This window comes from Salmo salar, chromosome ssa05 (genome assembly GCF_905237065.1).
Source record: "Salmo salar chromosome ssa05, Ssal_v3.1, whole genome shotgun sequence".
NCBI classification, from domain to species: Eukaryota; Metazoa; Chordata; class Actinopteri; order Salmoniformes; family Salmonidae; genus Salmo; species Salmo salar.
Window position 1 is genome coordinate 39289900 of NC_059446.1, and position 22252 is coordinate 39312151.

The 22252-nt window shown below is 45.3% G+C and overlaps 3 protein-coding genes across 8 annotated transcripts; all 3 read right to left on the bottom strand.

The window, feature by feature from the left end:
- Positions 1–88: 88 nt before the first annotated feature.
- Positions 89–13747, bottom strand: LOC106604860 (uncharacterized). Of its 3 annotated transcripts, XM_014199934.2 has the most exons (8): positions 13377–13747; positions 12845–13099; positions 12166–12673; positions 11940–12057; positions 11727–11794; positions 7842–7936; positions 2484–2593; positions 89–416 (listed from the first exon to the last, which is right to left on the bottom strand). In XM_014199934.2, the coding sequence occupies exons 2-8, from the start codon at positions 13095–13097 to the stop codon at positions 90–92; spliced, it is 1479 nt and encodes a 492-aa protein (XP_014055409.1). In that variant the 5' UTR covers positions 13098–13099; positions 13377–13747; the 3' UTR covers position 89. The 3 variants fall into 3 exon arrangements, with proteins under 3 accessions (XP_014055409.1, XP_014055408.1, XP_045574182.1); XM_014199933.2 differs by having other exon boundaries at positions 12845–13746; XM_045718226.1 differs by having other exon boundaries at positions 12166–12670; positions 12845–13744.
- A 472-nt stretch (positions 13748–14219) lies between these two features.
- Positions 14220–17285, bottom strand: LOC106604858 (zinc finger protein 629). Of its 3 annotated transcripts, none has more exons than XM_014199927.2 (3): positions 17065–17285; positions 15361–15822; positions 14220–15282 (listed from the first exon to the last, which is right to left on the bottom strand). In XM_014199927.2, exons 2-3 carry the CDS (start codon positions 15677–15679, stop codon positions 14351–14353), a joined length of 1251 nt encoding a protein of 416 aa, XP_014055402.1. In that variant the 5' UTR covers positions 15680–15822; positions 17065–17285; the 3' UTR covers positions 14220–14350. The 3 variants fall into 3 exon arrangements, with proteins under 3 accessions (XP_014055402.1, XP_014055401.1, XP_014055400.1); XM_014199926.2 differs by lacking the exon at positions 17065–17285 and adding an exon at positions 16385–16682; XM_014199925.2 differs by lacking the exon at positions 17065–17285 and adding an exon at positions 16194–16386.
- A 1488-nt stretch (positions 17286–18773) lies between these two features.
- On the bottom strand, positions 18774–21968 carry LOC100136498 (macrophage migration inhibitory factor). Of its 2 annotated transcripts, none has more exon segments than NM_001123609.1 (3): positions 18774–19077; positions 19172–19341; positions 20921–21075. In NM_001123609.1, coding segments are annotated over 3 exon segments (345 nt in total). In that variant the 5' UTR covers positions 21029–21075; the 3' UTR covers positions 18774–19010.
- Between the last annotated feature and the right edge of the window lie 284 nt (positions 21969–22252).

Here is a 22252-nt window from a genome sequence, read left to right on the forward strand (position 1 = left end):
ACGGAAGGAAATTTCAGTAAGAAGTCTTGATTCATAGTGTGTTTGACCATTCACTTAACCCATTTAAGAAATAATGACAACAATTCAGTTCATTTATCATTTTTATTCACATACACTTGTTTAGCCTCTCCTTTTGGGGGATGGCGGGAGGTAAATCTACCCCCCTGTAATTTTCTGGAGCGAGCCGACTTTGGCTCGACGCCCTTAAGGCGATTGTCATCTAAGGTTATCTGACAGAGTCGGACGATCTGGGTCAACCTCGAGCAACGCCACCTGGGAGGGAGCACATGATAGGTGAACTTGTCTTCAGCATCACTTTCCTCGTCCGACATGAAGTTGGGGTCTGCTCCAACCAGGAAGTCCAGATCTTCTGGGGCGAGGAGCTCTCCTCCCACCTTTACTCTCTTCTGGAAGAGCTGAAATTTTACAGAGAAAGGACTTGAATAAGCAGCAATACATTAGCCTGGGTACCAGTCTCTTTAGATAATCCACTCCCTGTACTCCATGTCATGTGCCAAAGAGCCTGGCCTTTCCGCCATCTTCAAATATGAACATTCTATCATTTATGAGCTCTAAAAGAACATAGGGTGCTCGAGTCAGGATCAAATCCTCACAGCTATCCTCCAATCACAACGATTATACAAATATTGGAACTAAAGCTTTTTTCCTTCAAAGAACACTTTGGTATCCGGTTGAGAAGCAACAGTTATTTGTCCAGATGAAACCAGTTTGCTAGCTCACTCTAAATTCTCAAACTATACTGAACAAAAATATAAACGCAACAATTTAAATGATTTTGCTGAGTTACAGTTCATATAAGGAAATCAGTCAATTGAAATAAATAAATTAGGCCCTAATCTATGGATTTTACATGACTGGGTAGGGGCGCAGCCATGGGAGCCAGGCCGACCCACTGTGGAGCCAGGTCTAGCCAATCAGAATTAGTTTTTCCCCCACAAAAGTGCTTTATTACTGACAGAAATACTCCTCCGCATGCACCGGTCATAACTCGGGATTATGTCTTCTCTCGAATAGGGCATTGATCATATTTTTGCAATATTAATTCCTAGAGAAATGTGTAATTTAAGAGGGTCTACCACATGTTTCCTATTTGTCTGCCTCTTTAGTCCAGGGTGCATTGCATGGTGCCATTGTCAGAAATATTATAGAAAGTAGATGGGAATCCAATGAATGAAGGAATGTGTAACGCCCCATCCAGCAGACCAATCACGTTCAAGTTGTCATGCTGCGTCAAGCAACCCCTTCTCAACGTCAGTGTATATGTCGAGAAACGTGCCTATTTTCCTCGAAAGTACGTAATGTCACGACTCAAAAGCTATATGGTACTACAGATAGCAAGTTAATTATCTCATATTTCGGAAACGATTTGTAATGTTGTAATTCTTGCTGACGAAATTCGTGCTAATGTTGGGTTTTGAAGCTAGCGCACAATAGATTCCCATTCACTCCTCGAAGGAGTGCGCTCCTTGTCCCAGAATCGGCCATTGACGTAGCATGGGCAACGTTTCCCATCTCCTCAAAATAATATCCACCGTTGCAAATGTTAAGACTCCACTCTGTGAGGCACATCGATCTGCAGGTTGAACATGGTGCGATGGTAGACTTCTAAATTGATAGTGTAGTTTGTTTAGGTGATTTTACAGCTAGCTATGTCACATGCTGATATTGTCTTTGGTATTATTGTGTGTAGCTACGTTTTGCTAGCAAGCCCATAGAGAGCATTGCATTGTGGATTTTGTAGTTGACTTGAGCTGAAACGATTTTCCATGTTGCTACCAACGTTATTGCGCCAAAATGAAAAATTTGTTCAGAAAAAATATTGTTAACATAAGTGTTATTTAACACTGTATGAGTGTCTTTTTCCTTTAACGTTATTTACAACCATCAATGAGCAACTCCAGCGCATATTTAGGGTGCGTTCATAGATTGCCTCAAGTGTGTCAGAGTGTGCTCTGGGTCGTTTCTAAATTCAGAGCGTTATCAGATTGTCTGTTCCTAAATTCTGAATGTTTACATCTTGGAGCATTTAGAGCGCACACCGGACGCTCTGGCCGAGGAGTAGGGTTGATCCGAGGGACCTGACCTCACAATGGCATTCAAGCACCCAAGCTAACTGGCTAAAGTTTGCTAGCTACTTCCAGACACAAATGGGAGAACACCGCACTCTGACCATTTGACTCGCCCTGGCAGAGCTGGTTAGGCTGTTTTTATGTTATCTAGAGCGTTAGTGACTGTAACTGAGCTTCTGGCAACAAATAGCTAAAGAGACTGGTACTCAGACTAGCAATACATAAGTAAGTTATTGGTGAAATTGTGAGTACAGACATTGTGTATATATAAGCTTTCAACATGAATGATATCCTACATGAAAAATTCCACAAGTTAGATGCACAATAACATGTTCTTATGTCTGAGTAGTGTGTGATTATATTGAGTGATGTTGTGTGTTACTGATAACATACCCTGCTTCGCCTGCTGGTGAGGATTTTCTTCTTCTTGATGACCTCCACACTGCCCTCCAGCTCAATCTTCCCTTGAGCCTTCCAATACTCATAAGCTCTGTTGCATGCCTCTATGGAAAGGAACAATGATTATATTAAAATACTGTGGATGTGATACAACTTCATAAGTTGTTGTATGTTATGGAGCGATTTGAATTGCATACATTTGAATTTAATATTTGTAATGCACAAATTCAATAATTGCATTCATAAATTGAACTTGTATTTCCTCCTGATTTGAAACTGAATTAAGTGAATATTGCGTTCAGTTTTCAAATTCAATTTCAACTTAATTCAATATTCAAATTCAATATTTATATTTGTTTCAATATGGTACTATCATTTCAAAGTTTCATATATTCAACTTCACAGATGCATTCAGATTCAGTTTTCAAATTCAGTTCTTTAATTCAGATTCAAACCAGAGACAACATTCTGGTACTTTGCCAGCCAGGAAAAGCAGAGGAGAACAGAAAGAATTAAACACTCACTGTGGTAAACGGAAGCTTCTGGCGGTTTCTGAAACCAATGTGGCATGTTGAATTTATTTTCGTCCTATGAATTTGGCTCGAGCGCTCAAATCGTTTTGGAAATACACTACATGACCAAATATATGTGGACATCTGCTCGTCGAACATCTCATTCCAAAATCATGGGCATTAATATGGAGTTAGTCCCCCTTTGCTGCTGTAACAGCCTCCACTCTTCTGGGAAAGCTTTCCACTAGATGTTGGAACACTTTGCAGTCAGCGTTCCAATTCATCCCAAAGGTGTTTGATGGAGTTGAGGTCAGAGCTCTGTGCAGGCTAGTCAAGTTCTTCCACACCGATTTCGACAAACCATTTCTGTATGGACCTCACTTTCTGCACTGGGACATTGTCATGCTGAAACAGGAAAGGGCCTTCCCCAAACTGTTGCCACAAAGTTAGAAGCACAGAATCGTCTAGAATGTCATTGTATGCTGTAGCGTTAAGATTTCCCTTCACTAGAACTATAAAAAACAGCTCCAGACCATTATTCCTCCTCCACCAAACTTTACAGTTGGCACTATGCAGTCGGGCAGGTGGTGTTCTCCTGGCATCCGCCAAACCCAGATTTGTCCGTTGGACTGTCAGATGGTGAAACGTGATCACCCCAGAGAATGCGTTTCCACTGGCGGCAATCTTTACACCACTCCAGCCGACGCTTATTATTGTGCATGGTGATGTTAGGCTTGTGTGCGGCTGGTCAGCCATGGAAACCCATTTCTTGAAGCTCCAACAAACAGTTTTTGTGCTGACCTTGCATCCAGAGGCAGTTTGGAACTCGGTAATGAGTGTTGCAACTGAGGCCAGACAATATTTAAGCGTTACGCTCTTCAGCACTCGGCGGCCCCGTTCTGTGAGCTTGTGTGGTCTACCACTTCGCGGCCTAGCCGTTGTTTCTCCTAGATGTTTCCATTTCACAATAACAGCACTTGAGTTGACCGGGGAAGAAATTTGACAAACTGACTCGTTGGAAAGGTGGCATCCGATGACTCAAGACCTCTACAATAGCATGGTGGGTTGGAACACTTCAGGAAGGCAGTCACGTGTGCTTGCGAGGCAGAAGTCCTGAGTTCGAGTCTCGTATGAGTTGAATCGGGGGGGAAGCGGTACTCGTTAAGCAACATGTCGTCCTTTACATCAACTTCCTGAACTTATCCCTATAGGCTTTAGATAAGTGGGCTAACAGTCTTGTGACATGAAGGAGATCTAGTTCGAACCCAGTCAGTCACAAGAGCAAGATTAAATAGGGAATGGAACGACTATCCTTAGATGGGCTATGACAGGGCAATTCAACTGTATTTTTATGTGGACCAAATTGTGGTTTTTGTGGCATTCGCTTCTAACGCGGCCTGTGATCATCATAGATGGGAACAGAAAGCACATCCATATTTCAGTCTTAACTTTCAGGAATGGGGTCATAGTAGTTTAAATTAAGGCCAAAACGGTTCAAATGCTAGAGCCAAATTCATAGGAAGAAAATAAATTCAACATGCCACATTGACTTCAGAAACTGACAGACTCTTCTGTTTACCACAGTGAGTGTTTAATTCTATATTTTCCTGCCTTGCAAAGAACCAGGATGTTGTCTCTGATTTTGAATCTGAATTTAAAAAGAACTGAATTTGGATGCGTCCGAGTTGAACATATTAAACTTTGATAAACTTGAAATGATAGATTGCAATCATTGTCTGTGTATCAAGTTTACAAATATACCATATTGAAACTGAATATACACTGAACAGAAATATAAACGCAACATGTAAAGTGTTTGTCCCATGTTTCATGAGCTGAAATAAAGAAAATACCAGAAATATTCCATACTAACAAAAAGCGCATTTCTTAAAAATGTTGGGCACAAATTCATTTATATCCCTGTTAGTGAGCATTTCTGTCACATCCTGACCAGTAAAAGAGGTTATTTGTTATAGTAGTTTGGTCAGGACGTGGCAGGGGTGTGTTTGTTTTGTGTTGTCGGGGTTTTTGGGTTGTGTTCTATGTTTTGTATTTCTATGTTCTATTTTCTATTTTTTCTATTTCTATGTTTAGTTTATTGTTTTGACCTTCAATTGGAGGCAGCTGTTCCTCGTTGCCTCTAATTGAAGGTCCTATTTAGTAGGGGTGTTTTTTCTATGGGATTTGTGGGTAGTTGTTTCGTGTATAGCTGTATGCCTTACAGGACTGTTTGTCGTCGTCGTCGTCGTTTTTGTATACGTGTGTTTTGTTTTTCCTTCTTTCTGCCAATAAAAAGAAGATGAGTATACACATTCCCGCTGCATTTTGGTCCAATCCTTACGACGCCTGTGACAGAACTACCCACCACAAACGGACCAAGCAGCGGAGGAAGGAGCGGCAGCAGAGCTGTAAAGAGGACTGGACATGGGAGGCCATCCTGGACGGCAAGGGATCCTATACGTGGGAAGAGATCCAGGCCGGAAGGGATCGCCTCCCATGGGAACAGGTGGAGGCAGCCAGGAGAGAGGAGATACTGACGGGTGAGTCACCATGGAGGAAGGCTGAAGAGGACCGGGGACGCTATGCGGGAACACGGCTGGCAAGGAAGCCTGAGAGGCACCCCCAAGAAATGTTTTTTTGGGTGGCACACGGGTAGTTTGGCTGGGCCAAGGGTGAGCCCTAAGCCAACTCCCCGTGCTTATTATGGGGAGCGTGTGGAGAGGAGAGCGCCGGTGTATGCGGAAGTGCGCACGATCTCACCCATGCGCACGCACAGTCGGTGCGAGCGATCCCAGCCCCACGCAAGTGCCGTGCTAGAGTGGGCATCCAGCCTGGAAGGAGGATGCCTGCGCAGCACATCTGGCCACCAGTGCGCCTCCTAGGCCCAGGCAACCCTATGCCTGCTCTACGCACGGCAGCCATCAGGCCTCTGCACAGCCCAGTTCGCCCTGTGCCAGCACTCCGCTCGTGCAGGGCTACTATTACCATCCAGCCAGGACGGGTTGTGCAGGAGGTGCGCTCCAGACCTCCAGTGCCTACTCCTGGCCCGGTATATCCAGTTCCTGCTCCTTGCACTAGCCCTGAGGTGCGTGTCTCTAGTCTGGTGCCTCCAAAGCCAGAACCACGCACCAGGCCTCCAGTGCGTCAGCCCGGTCTATTACATCCTGTTCCCGCTCCTCGCACTAGCCTTGGGGTGCGTGTCTCCAGTCTGGTACCTCCAGTACCAGCCCCACGCACCATGCCTCCAGTGCGTCAGCCCAGTCCAGCTCGTCCTGCTCCTCGCACTAGCCCTGTGGTGCGTGTCCCTAGTCTGGCGCCTCCTAAGCCAGCCCCACGCATCAGGCCTTCAGTGCGCAGTCCCCGTCCAGAGCGTCCGGCGACAGTGCCCCGTCTAGAGTCGCCCTCCGGTCCGGAACCGGAGCTCCCAGAGTCGCCCTCCGGTCCGGAGCTCCCAGAGTCGCCCTCCGGTCCGGAGCTCCCAGAGTCGCCCTCCGGTCCGGAGCTCCCAGAGTCGCCCTCCGGTCCGGAGCTCCCAGAGTCGCCCTCCAGTCCGAGGTCTTCAGCGACGCGCCATAGCCCAGAGACTTTGGGAGGGGTAAAATATAATAAGCATTTAGTGGGGGTGGACAGGTTAGGTTGGGGAGTAAGGCCGGAGCCTGAGCCACCTCTGTAGTAGGAGGTTGGGGAGGGAGGGGTGTAGCACAAGAACCGTCGGTGACGGTGGCCACCCTCCCTTCCCTCCCTTTAGTTAGGTTTGTTTTGGGGTTTATTTTTTTGTGTTTATTTTTTGTGAGGTGCTTCCGGGGTCTGCACCTTTGGGGGGGTGTACTGTCACGTCCTGACTAGTAAAAGAGGTTATTTGTTATTGTAGTTTGGTCAGGACGTGGCAGGGGTGTGTTTGTTTTGTGTTGTCGGGGTTTTTGGGTTGTGTTCTATGTTTTGTATTTCTATGTTGTATTTTCTAGTTTTTCTATGTCTAGTTTATTGTTTTGACCTTCAATTGGAGGCAGCTGTTCCTCGTTGCTTCTAATTTAAGGTCCTATTTAGTAGGGGTGTTTTTTCTATGGGATTTGTGGGTAGTTGTTTCGTGTATAGCTATATGCCTTACAGGACTGTTTGTCGTTGTTTTTGTATACGTGTGTTTTGTTTTTCCTTCTTTCTGCCAATAAAAAAGATGAGTATACACATTCCCGCTGCATTTTGGTCCAATCCTTACGACGCCCGTGACAATTTCTCCTTTGCCAATACAATCCATCCACCTGAAGCTGATTAAACAGCATGATCATTACACAGGTGCACCTTGCGCTGGAGACAACAAAAAGGCCACTTTAAAATGTGCAGTTTTGTCACACAACACAATGCCACAGAAGTCTCAAGTTTTCATAGAGCGTGTAATTGGCATGCTGACTGCAGGAATGTCTACCAGAGCTGTTGCCAGAGAATTGTACGTTGGCTGGGCCAGGCTCCCCTGCCAAGTGGGTGGGCCTATGCTCTCCCAGGCCCACCCATGGCTACACCCCAGTCATGTGAGATCCATAGATGAGGGTCTAATGAATTTATTTCAATTGACTGATTTCCTTATTCGAACTGTAACTCAGTAAAATATTAGAAATTGTTTCGTATATTTTTTTGTTCGGTGTAATTATTGAATTAAATTGACATTTTAAACGGAATGTAATATTCAATTAATTCAGTTTCAAATCATGAAATACATGATAGGCTGCTGCAGCAGGAGACGACATTACATACTAACAATATATTTTTGAAGAGATAGGGATTCTTTACATTGTTACATTCTGTAAATGTATACTATACGGTAGCTACTAAAGCTAAGACTCACTTCTGATGAGGCTGTCGGGACCCCAGTTTTTGCCTCCATCCTTTACAATCTGCATCACTGCTTTGGTCACCTCCTCGTTGTGAGGGGACCTGAAGCTGAAAAACCATAATGTTATGATTATTGAAAGAAATACGAGTGTGATGATCATGTAATAAACTTGACTATACTATATGAAATCAAAACATCCCAAAAGTGCAAACCCCACCCACTTGACACTCAAGGCAGGATAAGCAAAGTTTCAAATAGAATTTGAACCCACGTCTGCAATGGTGCAACCAACTGAAAACAACTAATGGAATATTTAAAGGGATAGTTCACCCAAAACACAAAATGACATATTGGTTTCCTTACCCTGTAAGCAGTCTATGGACAAGGTATGACAGCAATCCATGCTTTGGTTAAGTTTCCCTGGAACTGTTCCACATGCTAACGTTTTAGCATTTGTGGCACAAATCCTGAATTGTTTACCAGTTGCTAAGCAGTTGCTAGGGACTCTTTTGGAAGAAGCTAGCTAGCTAACGAAGAACAACAAAGAATATCTAGTTAACAGAAGAAAAGAAAGAGAAAATCAGGACAGAAGAAAAAGGATATCAAAGTGAAACAGTTCTCTAAAGACACAGGAGACAATAATACAAGAAACAACACTTCTGTAGCTTGTCAACTATGTGTCTGTCTATCCCTGTTCTCTCCTCTCTGCACAGGCCATACAAACGCTTCACACCGCGTGGCCGTTGCCACTCTAACCTGGTGGTCCCAGCGCGCACGACCCACGTGGAGTTCCAGGTCTCCGGCAGCCTCTGGAACTGCCGGTCTGCAGCCAACAAGGCTGAGTTCATCTCAGCCTATGCTACCCTCCAGTCCCTAGACTTCCTGGCGCTGACGGAAACATGGATTACCACAGATAACACTGCTATTCCTACTGCTCTCTCTTCGTCTGCCCACGTGTTCTCGCATACCCCTAGAGCATCGAGCCAGCGGGGTGGTGGCACTGGAATCCTCATCTCTCCCAAGTGGACATTCTCGCTTTCTCCCCTGACCCATCTGTCTATCTCCTCATTTGAATTCCATGCTGTCACAGTTACCAGCCCTTTCAAGCTTAACATCCTTATCATTTATCGCCCTCCAGGTTCCCTTGGAGAGTTCATCAATGAGCTTGACGCCTTGATAAGTTCCTTTCCTGAGGATGGCTCACCTCTCACAGTTCTGGGTGACTTTAACCTCCCCACGTCTACCTTTGACTCATTCCTCTCTGCCTCCTTCTTTCCACTCCTCTCCTCTTTTGACCTCACCCTCTCACCTTCCCCCCCTACTCACAAGGCAGGCAATACGCTTGACCTCATCTTTACTAGATGCTGTTCTTCCACTAATCTCATTGCAACTCCCCTCCAAATCTCCGACCACTACCTTGTATCCTTTTCCCTCTTGCTCTCATCCAACCCTTCTCACTCTGCCCCTACTCGGATGGTATTGCGCCATCCCAACCTTCGCTCTCTCTCTCCCGCTACTCTCTCCTCTTCCATCCTATCATCTCTTCCCTCTGCTCAAACCTTCTCCAACCTATCTCCTGATTCTGCCTCCTCAACCCTCCTCTCCTCCCTTTCTGCATCCTTTGATTTTCTCTGTCCCCTATCCTCCAGGCCGGCTCGGTCCTCCCCTCCTGCTCCGTGGCTCGACGACTCACTACGAGCTCACAGAACAAGGCTCCGGGCAGCCGAGCGGAAATGGAGGAAAACTCGCCTCCCTGCGGACCTGGCATCCTTTCACTCACTCCTCTCTACATTCTCCTCTTCTGTCTCTGCTGCTAAAGCCACTTTCTACCACTCTAAATTCCAAGCATCTGCCTCTAACCCTAGGAAGCTCTTTGCTACCTTCTCCTCCCTCCTGAATCCTCCTCCCCCTCCCCCCCTCCTCCCTCTCTGCGGATGACTTCGTCAACCATTTTGAAAAGAAGGTTGACGATATCCGATCCTCGTTTGCTAAGTCAAACGACACCGCTGGTCCTGCTCACACTGCCCTACCCTGTGCTTTGACCTCTTTCTCCCCTCTCTCTCCAGATGAAATCTCGCGTCTTGTGACGGCCGGCCGCCCAACAACCTGCCCACTTGACCCTATCCCCTCCTCTCTTCTCCAGACCATTTCCGGAGACCTTCTCCCCTTCCTCACCTCGCTCATCAACTCATCCTTGACCGCTGGCTACGTCCCTTCCGTCTTCAAGAGAGCGAGAGTTGCACCCCTTCTGAAAAAAACCTACACTCGATCCCTCCGATGTCAACAACTACAGACCAGTATCCCTTCTTTCTTTTCTCTCCAAAACTCTTGAACGTGCCGTCCTTGGCCAGCTCTCCTGCTATCTCTCTCAGAATGACCTTCTTGATCCTAATCAGTCAGGTTTCAAGACTGGGCATTCAACTGAGACTGCTCTTCTCTGTGTCACGGAGGCTCTCCGCACTGCTAAAGCTAACTCTCTCTCCTCTGCTCTCATCCTTCTAGACCTATCTGCTGCCTTTGATACTGTGAACCATCAGATCCTCCTCTCCACCCTCTCCGAGTTGGGCATCTCCGGCGCGGCCCACGCTTGGATTGCATCCTACCTGACAGGTCGCTCCTACCAGGTGGCGTGGCGAGAATCTGTCTCCGCACCATGCGCTCTCACCACTGGTGTCCCCCAGGGCTCTGTTCTAGGCCCTCTCCTATTCTCGCTATACACCAAGTCACTTGGCTCTGTCATATCCTCACATGGTCTCTCCTATCATTGCTATGCAGACGACACACAATTAATCTTCTCCTTTCCCCCTTCTGATAACCAGGCGGCGAATCGCATCTCTGCATGTCTGTCAGACATATCAGTGTGGATGACGGATCACCAGCTCAAGCTGAACCTCGGCAAGACGGAGCTGCTCTTCCTCCCGGGGAAGGACTGCCCCTTCCATGATCTCGCCATCACGGTTGACAACTCCCTTGTGTCCTCCTCCCAGAGTGCTAAGAACCTTGGCGTGATCCTGGACAACACCCTGTCGTTCTCCACTAACATCAAGGCGGTGACCCGATCCTGTAGGTTCATGCTCTACAACATTCGCAGAGTACGACCCTGCCTCACACAGGAAGCGGCGCAGGTCCTAATCCAGGCACTTGTCATCTCCCGTCTGGATTACTGCAACTCGCTGTTGGCTGGGCTCCCTGCCTGTGCCATTAAACCCCTACAACTCATCCAGAACGCCGCAGCCCGTCTGGTGTTCAACCTTCCCAAGTTCTCTCACGTCACCCCGCTCCTCCGCTCTCTCCACTGGCTTCCAGTTGAAGCTCGCATCCGCTACAAGACCATGGTGATTGCCTACGGAGCTGTGAAGGGAACGGCACCTCCATACCTTCAGGCTCTGATCAGGCCCTACACCCAAACAAGGGCACTGCGTTCATCCACCACTGGCCTGCTGGCCCCCCTACCTCTGAGGAAGCACAGTTCCCGCTCAGCCCAGTCAAAACTGTTCGCTGCTCTGGCACCCCAATGGTGGAACAAGCTCCCTCACGACGCCAGGACAGCGGAGTCAATCACCACCTTCCGGAGACACCTGAAACCCCACCTCTTTAAGGAATACCTAGGATAGGATAAAGTAATCCTTCTAACCCCCCCCCTTAAAAGATTTAGATGCACTATTGTAAAGTGGTTGTTCCACTGGATATCATAAGGTGAATGCACCATTTTGTAAGTCGCTCTGGATAAGAGCGTCTGCTAAATGACTTAAATGTAATGTAATGTAATGTAATGTAAGGAAACCAATGTCATTTTGTAATTTGTGTGAAATATCCCTGTAAGTATAAATCAAACTAAGAAATCAAGCAGCTTTTCAAAGAGCAGTATCACTACAGCCTTGTTAATAAAGTGCATACCAGTCATTTGGGCCGAATCTCCATTTTAGCTCCTCCCCAAGCTGCTTATGGGCCTGTCTTACTGATGCCTATTAGGAATAAATAAATACACAGTAAGATAACTGACCAAGTGGAGATTGGAGAGGCTAACAAACCTAAGAGTATAGCTAGCTACTTTGCTTTACAACAAACCCTGGCCGAAGTGTAAGAAGTTTCAGCTCATTTCAAACTCACTAATAATGCCAGTGGAATAATCCTTCCAGTTCTTGATGTAACATGAACTGGCGCGGCGTAATCTTCATTATCTTGGACTCCCTTCGTCAGTTTTGCCTTGGAAATGGTACAGATGCCCCTGGAAAATATAAAAAACAGGAACAGTGTGAGTTAACCTTTGCTAACTAGCATTCACACTAATTCTCCCTGGTACACAAGTACTCCAAAACATGTTGTCCAATGTTACCTTGAATGGATTTGTTCATGTTTTTTCAGGTCCGCTCTAGCAATAAATCTTTTCCCACAGTCCGTGCACTGGTAAGGCCTCTCTCCGGTGTGATAGGCCCTGTGTCTCTTCAAGACGCTCTGATGGCTGAAGCTCTTCCCACACTGAGAGCAGCTGTACGGCCTCTCCCTCATGTGGCACTGCATATCGATTCTCAGGTGGCACATGGACTCAGGGGACCCCATAGAGCTCTCTATCCCCTGGACTGGTATTACTGACCCTGGGTGTGAAGGCTGCTCCTCACTGGTCCATGGTGTTGATAGAGGCTGGGACTCACTGGCCCATGGTGCAGACAAACCAAGGTCACTATGGGGGGCATCGGTGTATGGGATTGTCAGGGTTACCATATCCCCCCAGTCTCCATGTGCATCGGCCTCCTCTTTGACATGGACCTCATGGGCCTCCCTTAGAGCAACGAGCCCCTCTGACTGGAGAATCTCCTCTTGTTTAATACCATAACCCTCTGCTGCTGAGGAAATACCAGAACCAGTGATAGTATACATGATGTGTGTGTCAGACTATACAGGTTACAGCTCTGTTACCTCTGTCTAAACTATCAACATGGTATAACCATGGTAATTAGACAGATGAATACCTAATCAATCCCAGAGGGGAAATTCAGTGGTGAAAATCCACTCACCTGACAAAGCCTCTACTTTCTCCTTAGTGTCTCCAGCACAACCACATCTCACACACATCCCCTTCCTCTCCTCCTCTCTGTCCCTCCATCTCTGCAGCCTCTCCTTCAGGACATCCACTTCCTGTTTGCTCCGTGTCACTTCCTCCAGGAAGCCATCCTTCACCAATAGTGTGATTTCATGCATGGCGGTTTTGAGGACTGTTTCCATGATGCCACTGAGCTGGTACTGGAAGTTGAGGATGGCCTCTGACATAGCTGCAACAACATCAACTCAACACTGGCAAATCAATCCCACTTCCCTTATTGGTACCAGTCCCAGAGAACAGAGACAGTCTTCTTTGGCTGAGCTTCCTACCCTTGTTTCCCAGTTTGGATCACTATACTGGAAAGACTTGGATTTAGCCTCCTCCAGATCACACCACTGCCCAGAGTCAAGAATCTTCCTCCAGGAAACAAGGGCAAGCTGTCAAATACACCAAATGTGGTCTTGATATACCCCAAATATCTTGCCAGTAATAGGAAGGTCACTTACCAATGATTTAGCCCAGCAACATGCGTGTAACTAACAAATTCATGAACCCATACATCCCTTTTTGCCTGTGATTAGGCGTACCAAATAACGCATTTCTCAAGCTTGCTAGCTGCTTAGCTAAGCTAACTTAATAACCAATGACTGTATATGAACAACACTGTAGTAACAACTTTCCAACCATTTGACTCAAATCTAAAATATTATTACCACTTCCTAGACGTTGATTGTTGTTGTGCGTCAACAAATTAGTTACAAACGTCAAATCTCTCATAGCCTGTAGTACACAGACGTAACAAAGCCAGGTACTAGCTAACATAATAAGCTAACAGCTAACTAGCTGAGGAGAGGTCCTGCGGCTCCACCCCCCTGATCTGTGGCATCGAGGTGATCATACTGCCAATGCAATTGCGCAGAACTCCTAAATCTTTGTTGAAATCTCGTCAAGAATCTTTGGAATTCAACATATTCTCTGAGACAACTGTCTGAAGCGCTGTACCAAATCTATTTATTTGCCTGAGTATGATATCTATGGGCCGTTCTGGGTCAGATATGGCTACTTTACTTTTAATATATTTACATTTACATTTTAGTCATTTAGCAGACGCTCTTATCCAGAGCGACTTACAGTAGTGAATGCATACATTTCATACATGTTTTTTTTTCTTTTCGTACTGGCCCCCGTGGGAATCGAACGCACAACCCTGGCGTTGCAAACACCATGCTCTACCAACTGAGCCACACGGGACCGCTGTTTTTGTATGTAAACTGAGCCACAGGGGACCGCTGTTTTTGTATGTAACAGTTAATGACACCGTTTGACAAATCATTTAAGGATGAGAATCATTTCTTCATTAAGGGTTTTATTCCTTTCAACATGAAATGCATCAGCAACTACAAATACATTGAACATAGTACACGTGTGCTGTTATTTTTTCACTCAGATTTACTAAATCAACCAGCTTCATCTCAAAGTTCTACCTTGCTGCATGAATCTGTTCATGTCTTTTCAGGTCTGCTCTAGAATAGAATCTATTCCCACAGTTCGTGCAGTGGTAAGGCCTCTCTGCTGAGTGAATGACCCTGTGTTTCTTCAAGCCACTCTGAAGGCTGAAGCTCTTCCCACATTGAGAGCAGCTGTACGGTTTTTCTCCTGTGTGATACTGCTGGTGGGACTTCAGGTTGCACAGGTAGACAAAGCTCTTACCACACTGTGAGCAGCTGAACGGCCTCTCCCCTGTGTGGCACTGCATGTGTACCCTGAGGTGGCACATGTACACAAAGCCCTTACCGCACTGGGAGCAGGTGAAGGCCTTTTTCCCTGTGTGGTGGTACTTCTGGTGGTCTTTCAGGTTTCGGAGCTGAGGGAAGCTCTTTTCACAGTGTGGGCAGCTGTAGGGTTTGACCCCCAGCTGTGCCGTTGTGTTGTTGCTGAGACCATAGGGACTGGACTCCAGGGCTCCCACAGCACACTCTGTTGCCTGGGTGGGTATACCTGACCCTGGGAGTAGGTGCTGCTTCTCCCTAGTCCATGGTGTTGGTTCTGGAGGTAGCGGTGGTGGCTCCCTGGCCCATGGTGCTGGAGGTAGAGGCTCTCTGGCCCATGGTGCTGGAAGTGGAGGTTGAGGTTCACTGGTCCATGCCCCAGCATGGGAGCTCAATCTCTGCAGACGACTCAGGCTCATTATGGTAGTATCTGTGGATGTGACCATCTGGGATACTAGATCCCCCCAGTCATCGGGCTCCTGTTTGATGTGGACCACATGGGCTTCCCTCTCTTCCATCCTTTCAGAGACACAGGAAGAGCTGGACATGTTCGTTTCCTGTGGACCCTCTCTCTCTGGGAGAGTGTTGGGTCCCTCTGACTGGAACATCTCCTCCTGTTTGATAACACAACCCTCCTCTGCTCCTGAGGATGGAACAGAACAAAGTCAGAGATCCTATATCAGGGGTGTGTGTGTGTGTACATGCATCTCTCCTCACTTACCTGACAGAGCCTCTCCTTTCTCAGTGTCTCCAGCACAACTGCAACTCACACAGATCCCCATCTGCTCTCTCGCTTCCCTCTTCTTTCTTTGCTCTTTCTCTTCAACTTCCCTCCTCTTCCTCTCCTCCTCGCTGTCCCTCCATTTCTGCTCCCACTGCTGCAGCTTCTTCCTCAAGACGTCCGCTTCCTGTTTGCTCCGTGTCACCTCCTCCAGGAAGCCTTCCTTCACCAGCCGAGTGATCTCATGCACGGCGGTTTTGAGGACTGTTTCCATAACGCCACTGAGTTGGTATTGGAAGGTGAGGATGGCTTCTGACATAGCTACAACAGCATCAGCTCAACACTGGAAAATAAACCCCACTTCCCTTCCAAACTTCACAGTTGCCTTGCCTCCCAGTGAGTTCAACAAGCTGGGAAACTGGCACGTAGCTTCCAGATTACACCAGTACCCAGGGAGTACACCTGGAAACAGGGACAAACTGTCAAATACATGATGATAAGGGTGACCCTGCAGTGTGGACTGTCATCTTGTCAGTGAAACAGGGAATATCAGCGACGAATAGCCAGCAAAATGTTAGCTATTAGTAATAGCTAGCTAGATATTAAGGAAATTATTTGTGTAATTGTTAGTTATTACTCTTTCATGTAGACCAACAGTACTACCAGAGATACTGACGTTAGGTACTTAACTAGCTAGATAGCAAAATTCTGTCCAGCTTGCCTTGCTAGCATTAGCTAATGTTTAACTAATTTAGCTACCTAGCTACATAGCTATAACACAGGGGTATAACGATAGCATCTTAATTTGACTCGAAGAAAAATTATCTTATTACTTGCCAAACGTTGTCAATCGGCTAGTCGGAAACGTTCAATCTCTCATACCAGTGCCTCAAATTGTGAATTTTGTCCAGCTTGCCTTGCTAGCATTAGCTAATGCTGAACTAACTTGGCTAGCTAGCTACAACACAGGGGTATACCGACAGCGTCTTAATTTGTCTCGAAGAAAAATTATTTTATTACTTGCCGTTGTCAATCTGCTAGCCGGAAACGTTCAATCTCTCATCCCAGTGCCACAAATGGTGTAATGTTTGTTGTCTGTATTCAAAGTAGCAGCTAGCTAGTGTTTACATTGGTTTCCACTAGTTACCACAGCCGCAAATTACAAACGGCTATATCGTAAAAATGTAAGAAAACAAAAATTAGCTTTGGTCTTTGTTTAAGGTTAGGGTTAGCCATACATTTAGCTGTGTTTTTAGGGTTAGGTTTAACATCACAATTTAAGAAGATAAATTGTAGAAATGGGCGGCCCCCAAGCACATGCCGTCAAGAGGATCATCATCCTTATGTGATTGCGCAGAAATAATGGTTGACTTGTCACTATATCTATCATATATTATGTCTTTGTTCGAAAATTATCATTATCAACCCGTGTTGACGCACAACGTAGGGCAATAAAACAAATAGCTAAACCCTTTTTATTGGATGCAGCATCTATAATCAATAGATGACCTATTATCTAGATTGTTTCATGAAAGTTCATTCCCTCTAGTTCATGAGCTCCAACAAAGTCAATATTTCAATTAACTACATATGCTGAAGAGCTATGAGAGACAGAAAACTAAGACAGTATAAAACAGGCCTTTACTGTAGCGAAGACCTTCTAGATTCTCAATATAGAATTGAAATAGAGATTCTCAAACTCACCTTAGCTGGTACTTCCATAGCCTTGGACAGTTCTTCTGTAGCTTCAGATAGAAGTTCTACTATTTATTGTAACATTAAACAAAGGTCATTTGTGTGCAGTTTTGCTATGTCATTCATTGACCAGACGTCTTCGGTTCTTCTTTCACTTCTTGGCATGATAAGCCTCAATGAAAACTTTGAACATTGTGTTGTCCAGGGCCAGGTTTTGTACCACCATTTCACAGAAGTTAATGTAGATCCTGAAACAGAGAGATGGATCAGTTTGGGTCAATGTATGTGCGTGTGCGAGAGAGAGAGAGAGAGTGAGCGAGAGGCTGACTTCTGTAGAGTGGGTGTGTTGGTTCTGTACAGGGGGGAAATTCCAAGGTGTTTGTTGAGCAGTCCACAGAATAGTGTGGAGTACTGCAGGTTCTGTTCCTCACTTATAGCTCCAATACTGTGGAGGGAGCAGTATGCACAGGGGGCGGTCTTTCGCCCGAATGTCATCAGCTGATCTGGCATGATGGGAATAACAAAGAACTGCAGAAGACAAAACAACAATATAACCATAGAATTACATATTAGTAATTTAATATGATAATTGTGAGTATAACACTGCAATGTTGTATTATAATGTCGTTTCTCTACACGTTTCAAAGTTAACTCTGCCATTTTTCCCCATGGCTTTGGCCAGTTCTTCTGTTGCTTCTGAAAGAAGTGCCGCTGGGACAGCAGCCTTGGCTACATTTGTGTTCACCAAGAAAATAGGCATGGATGGTTACTTCAATTTTACTCCTTAAAACAGGAAATGTAGCTTTACAGTGCTACACTTAAAACAGTTTTGATTATGTGTGCATGTAAGTGGGGTGTGGCCTCAGTCACAGCATTTTTCTCAAATGTCCCTCAGTTCTAAGAGCTGGCGCTGGTCCTACATGTTTTAGGTACAGATTATAGCTATATATTTTAGTTCCATTTAGTTTATTCATTCCTATTACGTGTGTGAGTTATGAAGAAGTTGAGACACAGTATGCAACCCTGTACTTGAAATGGGTTCTTTACATTAACAATTATCGCCAATGGATTTTGAAACTCACCTCAGGTCCTGGATTTCCCATAGCTTAGGACAGTTCCACCATAGCTTCAGATAGAAGTGCAGCTGGTACGGAAGCTTTGGCATAATTTGTGTTCATCATGAAAACCGGTATGGTTGTAAGTTTACTTGAAGCAAGACGTATTGGTCCCACTGAGGTATACAATTGGTCTTCAGCACAGGCGGTTTACCTTCACAATGATACTCGACGATAGACAACTGTGGCCATTAGAATTGCGTGTGGCTGCTGAAGTGATTTTTATCCACCAATGGCAACATACTTCCTGCCACAAGAGCGGGAGTTATTAATGTAATATCAGTACTAGCTTCTCAATTCAGAACAGTATCCAATGTATTTTGATACCTATCCATTGACTCTGATTGAACCCCAGAACAGATGCATGGCATCACAGATATGACAAAACGTGTCAAAATGTCCAGCTAGCGGTCTTCACCTGTTCATGGTGGTTTGTATAGTGCACTTGGGAGTGTGAATACACCAATCTTTACCTAACAATTGAACACAATAGATTAGTCTGTGTGAGGTCAAATTGGACTGCTTTATGGCATGCTCTCAATTAATGGCAGTGCAAAGCATCCGGTCTGTAAAACATGTAAAAAAAACACAGGGAAAACAGAACAAGTTGTGATCAAGGGGAATCACTTTATTGTAATATCAAAGCCAAGGGTCCAGTGCAAATCAAGGGTCTGTTATAAAGCAAGGGTTCATTTTAAGTGCATTTATCAATACCGCTCAACATCAGCCCAGCAACAAGGCATCTCTGCTCATCTCTCCACAGCCTACTCTAGTGCTATAATACCGTTAAGGTGTAAGGGAAAGGAGGGGTCAGCTCCCAATTCAATTTAGATCTCCTGCTCAACCAAAGGTAGAGTTGTTCCAGGCCACGTTCGCTGCCTCCATGTCAAAGAAGTTCACGTAAATCCTGAGACACAAGAGGAGTGTTAGTGTACGAATGTTTCATGTGGATTTTACTCTCTCTGTGTGTGTGTGTGTGTGTGTGTGTGTGTGTCCATTACCTGTCAGGGGAGATGCCCAGGTGTTTGTTAAGCAGTCCACACAGTAGTTTAGAGTACTGTTTCTGAGCTCCTTCAATCTTCCCAATGCTGTGAAGGGAGCAGAGGGCACATGGGTCTCCTTTCCCCCCAAACATCATCAACTGGTCTGGGACGATGTGCACGGCGAGGTACTGAGAGAGAGAGAGAGAGAGAGAGAGAGAGACACACACACACAAAGAGAAAACAGAGCATACAATGAGTGGGAGCTGGAACAATCATGTGAAAAATCACGTGATTAAGGCACGATAAAAAATTCCAACCGTGACAGTGAAATTGCACAAGTAAACCTTTTAATAAATAAGAACATGTTGTTTGATTTACAGTATTCCTGTCCTGGACCTATTACAAGTACAGTCAGAAAGACATTTAAAACGTGTTAACCCTTGCAAGGCTGCCGGCCCAGACGGCATCCCTAGCCGCGTCCTCAGAGCATGCGCAGACCAGCGCATGCTCGTGTGTTTACGGACATATTCAATCTCAATGTCCCCACATGCTTCAAGATGGCCACCATTGTTCCTGTACTCAAGAAGGAAAAGGTAATTGAACTAAATGACTATCGCCCCATAGCACTCACTTCTGTCATCATGAAGTGCTTTGAGAGAATAGTCGAGGATCATATCACCTCCACCTTACCTGTCACCCTAGACCCACTTCAATTTGCTTACCGCCCCAATAGGTCCACAGACGATGCGATCGCCATCACACTGCCCTATCCCATCTAGACAAGACGAATACCTAGGTAAGAATGCTGTTCATTGACTATAGCTCAGCATTCAACACCATAGTACATCAACACCACAACTGAGAGCATCCTGTCGGGTTGTATCACTGCCTGGTACGGCAACTGCAACCGCCCACAACCGCAAGGCTCTCCAGAGGGTGGTGCGGTCTGCACAACGCATCACCGGGGGCAAACTACTTGCCCTCCAGGACACCAATAGCACATGATGTCACAGGAAGGCCAAAAAGATCATCAAGGACAACAACCACCCGAGCCACTGCCTGTTCACCCCGCTATCATCCAGAAGGCGAGGTCAGTACAGGTGTATAAAAGCTGGGACCGAGAGACTGAAAAACAGCTTCTATCTCAAGGCCATCAGACTGTTAAACAGCCATCACTAACTCAGAGAGGATGCTACCTACATACAGACTTGAAATCATTGGCCACTTTAATAAATGGATCACTAGTCACTTTAATAATGCCACTTTAATAATGTTTACATATCTTGCATCACTCATCTAAAATGTATATACTGTATTTTATACCATCTATTGCATCTTGCCTATGCTGCTTTGTCATTGTTCAGCAATATATTTATATATTCTTATTCCATTATTTTACTTAGATGTGTGTATTCGGTAGTTGTTGTGGAATTGTTAGATTACATGTTAGATATTGCTGCACTGTCGGAACTAGATGCACGAGCATTTCGCTACACTCGCGATTACATCTGCTAACCATGTACGTGACCAATAACATTTGATTTGACCCGCAGCACGTATCTCGTGTTCCATTTTAGGAATAAGATCTGCGCATGACCAATTTTTAACAGTTTTGTTATGGGATGCCAAATGGGTCTCCCAACTGCAACAAAGGGTCCCTACAATTTAATCTTCACCGCAGAAAAACGCATCAGTATCAATTGAACGATAATTAGCTATCTACAACAGGGGCGGGGGGCTTTGCTGTGCCAACTTTGGAAGACTCACCTGCACAGGTTTGCCCATCGCCTTGGCCAGTTCATCTGTTGCCTCAGACAACAGAGCAGGAGGAATGTCACTCTTGGCCACATTAGTATTCACCAAAAACATAGGCATGATGATTGCTTCGCTAACGTTCTCTCTGTAGCAGGGAAATAACCGTGATCAACACAGCTCTGGAGCAAGCTTGAGTGCAGCTTCTTCTTCTGTAAATTTGTATTTACTGACTACAACAACAAATGTGTGGCGCCACCTACTGGGTGGGGTGAAAACGGAGAAACTTTAAGGAAGGGTGAAAACGTACGACCACAGTTTCTAAATCCAGAGGCGCAACATCGCAGGACTTCCAAGAGCGCTTGCGAATCAGACCAGTCCGTGGTTTGCTGTTCGAGAAGTCAATGAGAAGTGAAATATTCGTCCTTAGTTCGTAATTTTCTCCAAATCTAAAGGCACAATCTAGACAATGTCTTAAGTAGTTGAACATGTTATTATTCCAACCTCGTTAATGTGACAAACTGAAGGCATGCCTTTGATTTGACGGCATGCACAGGCGTAGTTTAGCATGGAACGACAGTTAGACTTCTTTTTTTTAAATAAAAAGAATTGATCGAAAAACAGAAGCATTTTGGTTGATGTACATTTTTACATAATTGCTGTGGATAAATGCTTTGGTTGCCTTTGAGAAGAAGTATTTGATTTCATACAATTGGACCCACTTCAAAGCAACTATATACATAGCGTCATAAAATAAAAATGTAAACATAGGACAATCATTAACTCCGACAAACAAATACACAATAACTTCACAAAAACATACGACATGAAACTCAAGTCAATCAACAACTAAAAAGTTTTAAATCCACATTCTTCATCAGGACTCTGTCCATCCACTACTCATTTTCCCACCTTTTGTGTGACATTCTTGATCAGCTCTGCATCCCGAGGAGGAACAAGGAGGTCTGTTGTTGAAAAAGAGGAAGGTGACGCAATCATGATATTAGTGTGATGCAGTAATGATGGGAAATGTGATTGGTCAAAAACAAAACGTCGTTGCAAACAGTGGTGATCCACGTGATCTGTGTTTATGCTCAGCAGTTCCCCGATCTATGTGCCTCCTAGCGCTCACATACAGCTGAGCACATACAATAGGATTCACTTAACCAATCCCAGTTTGCATTCCTTCTCCTAAGCAGGAAATAGCCCATATTTCCTGGCCCATGGAGGAGAGAGAGAGAATGCCATGGTAGTAGATAGAGAGCTAAAGAAAACATATTTCTCAAAGGGGTCCTGAGCTTTCTTCAATACAATCTGAAGAAATGTGCTGAAGTCCAATAGATATAG

Coding starts and splice junctions, on each gene's coding strand:
- LOC106604860 (XM_014199934.2), bottom strand. CDS start 13,097: ATGTCAGAGGCCATCCTCAACTTCCAGTACCAGCTCAGTGGCATCATG. Junction 12,058..12,165: donor CATGAACAAATCCATTCAAG/GTAACATTGGAC, acceptor TATATTTTCCAG/GGGCATCTGTACCATTTCCA. Junction 11,795..11,939: donor TTATTCCACTGGCATTATTA/GTGAGTTTGAAA, acceptor TATTCCTAATAG/GCATCAGTAAGACAGGCCCA.
- LOC106604858 (XM_014199927.2), bottom strand. CDS start 15,679: ATGTCAGAAGCCATCCTCACCTTCCAATACCAACTCAGTGGCGTTATG. Junction 15,283..15,360: donor GAAAGGAGAGGCTCTGTCAG/GTAAGTGAGGAG, acceptor TTCCATCCTCAG/GAGCAGAGGAGGGTTGTGTT.
- LOC100136498 (XM_014199865.2), bottom strand. CDS start 21,904: ATGATTGCGTCACCTTCCTCTTTTTCAACAACAGACCTCCTTGTTCCT. Junction 19,342..21,817: donor TCAAGAATGTCACACAAAAG/GTGGGAAAATGA, acceptor TCTCTCTCTCAG/TACCTCGCCGTGCACATCGT. Junction 19,078..19,171: donor CTGGGCATCTCCCCTGACAG/GTAATGGACACA, acceptor CTTGTGTCTCAG/GATTTACGTGAACTTCTTTG.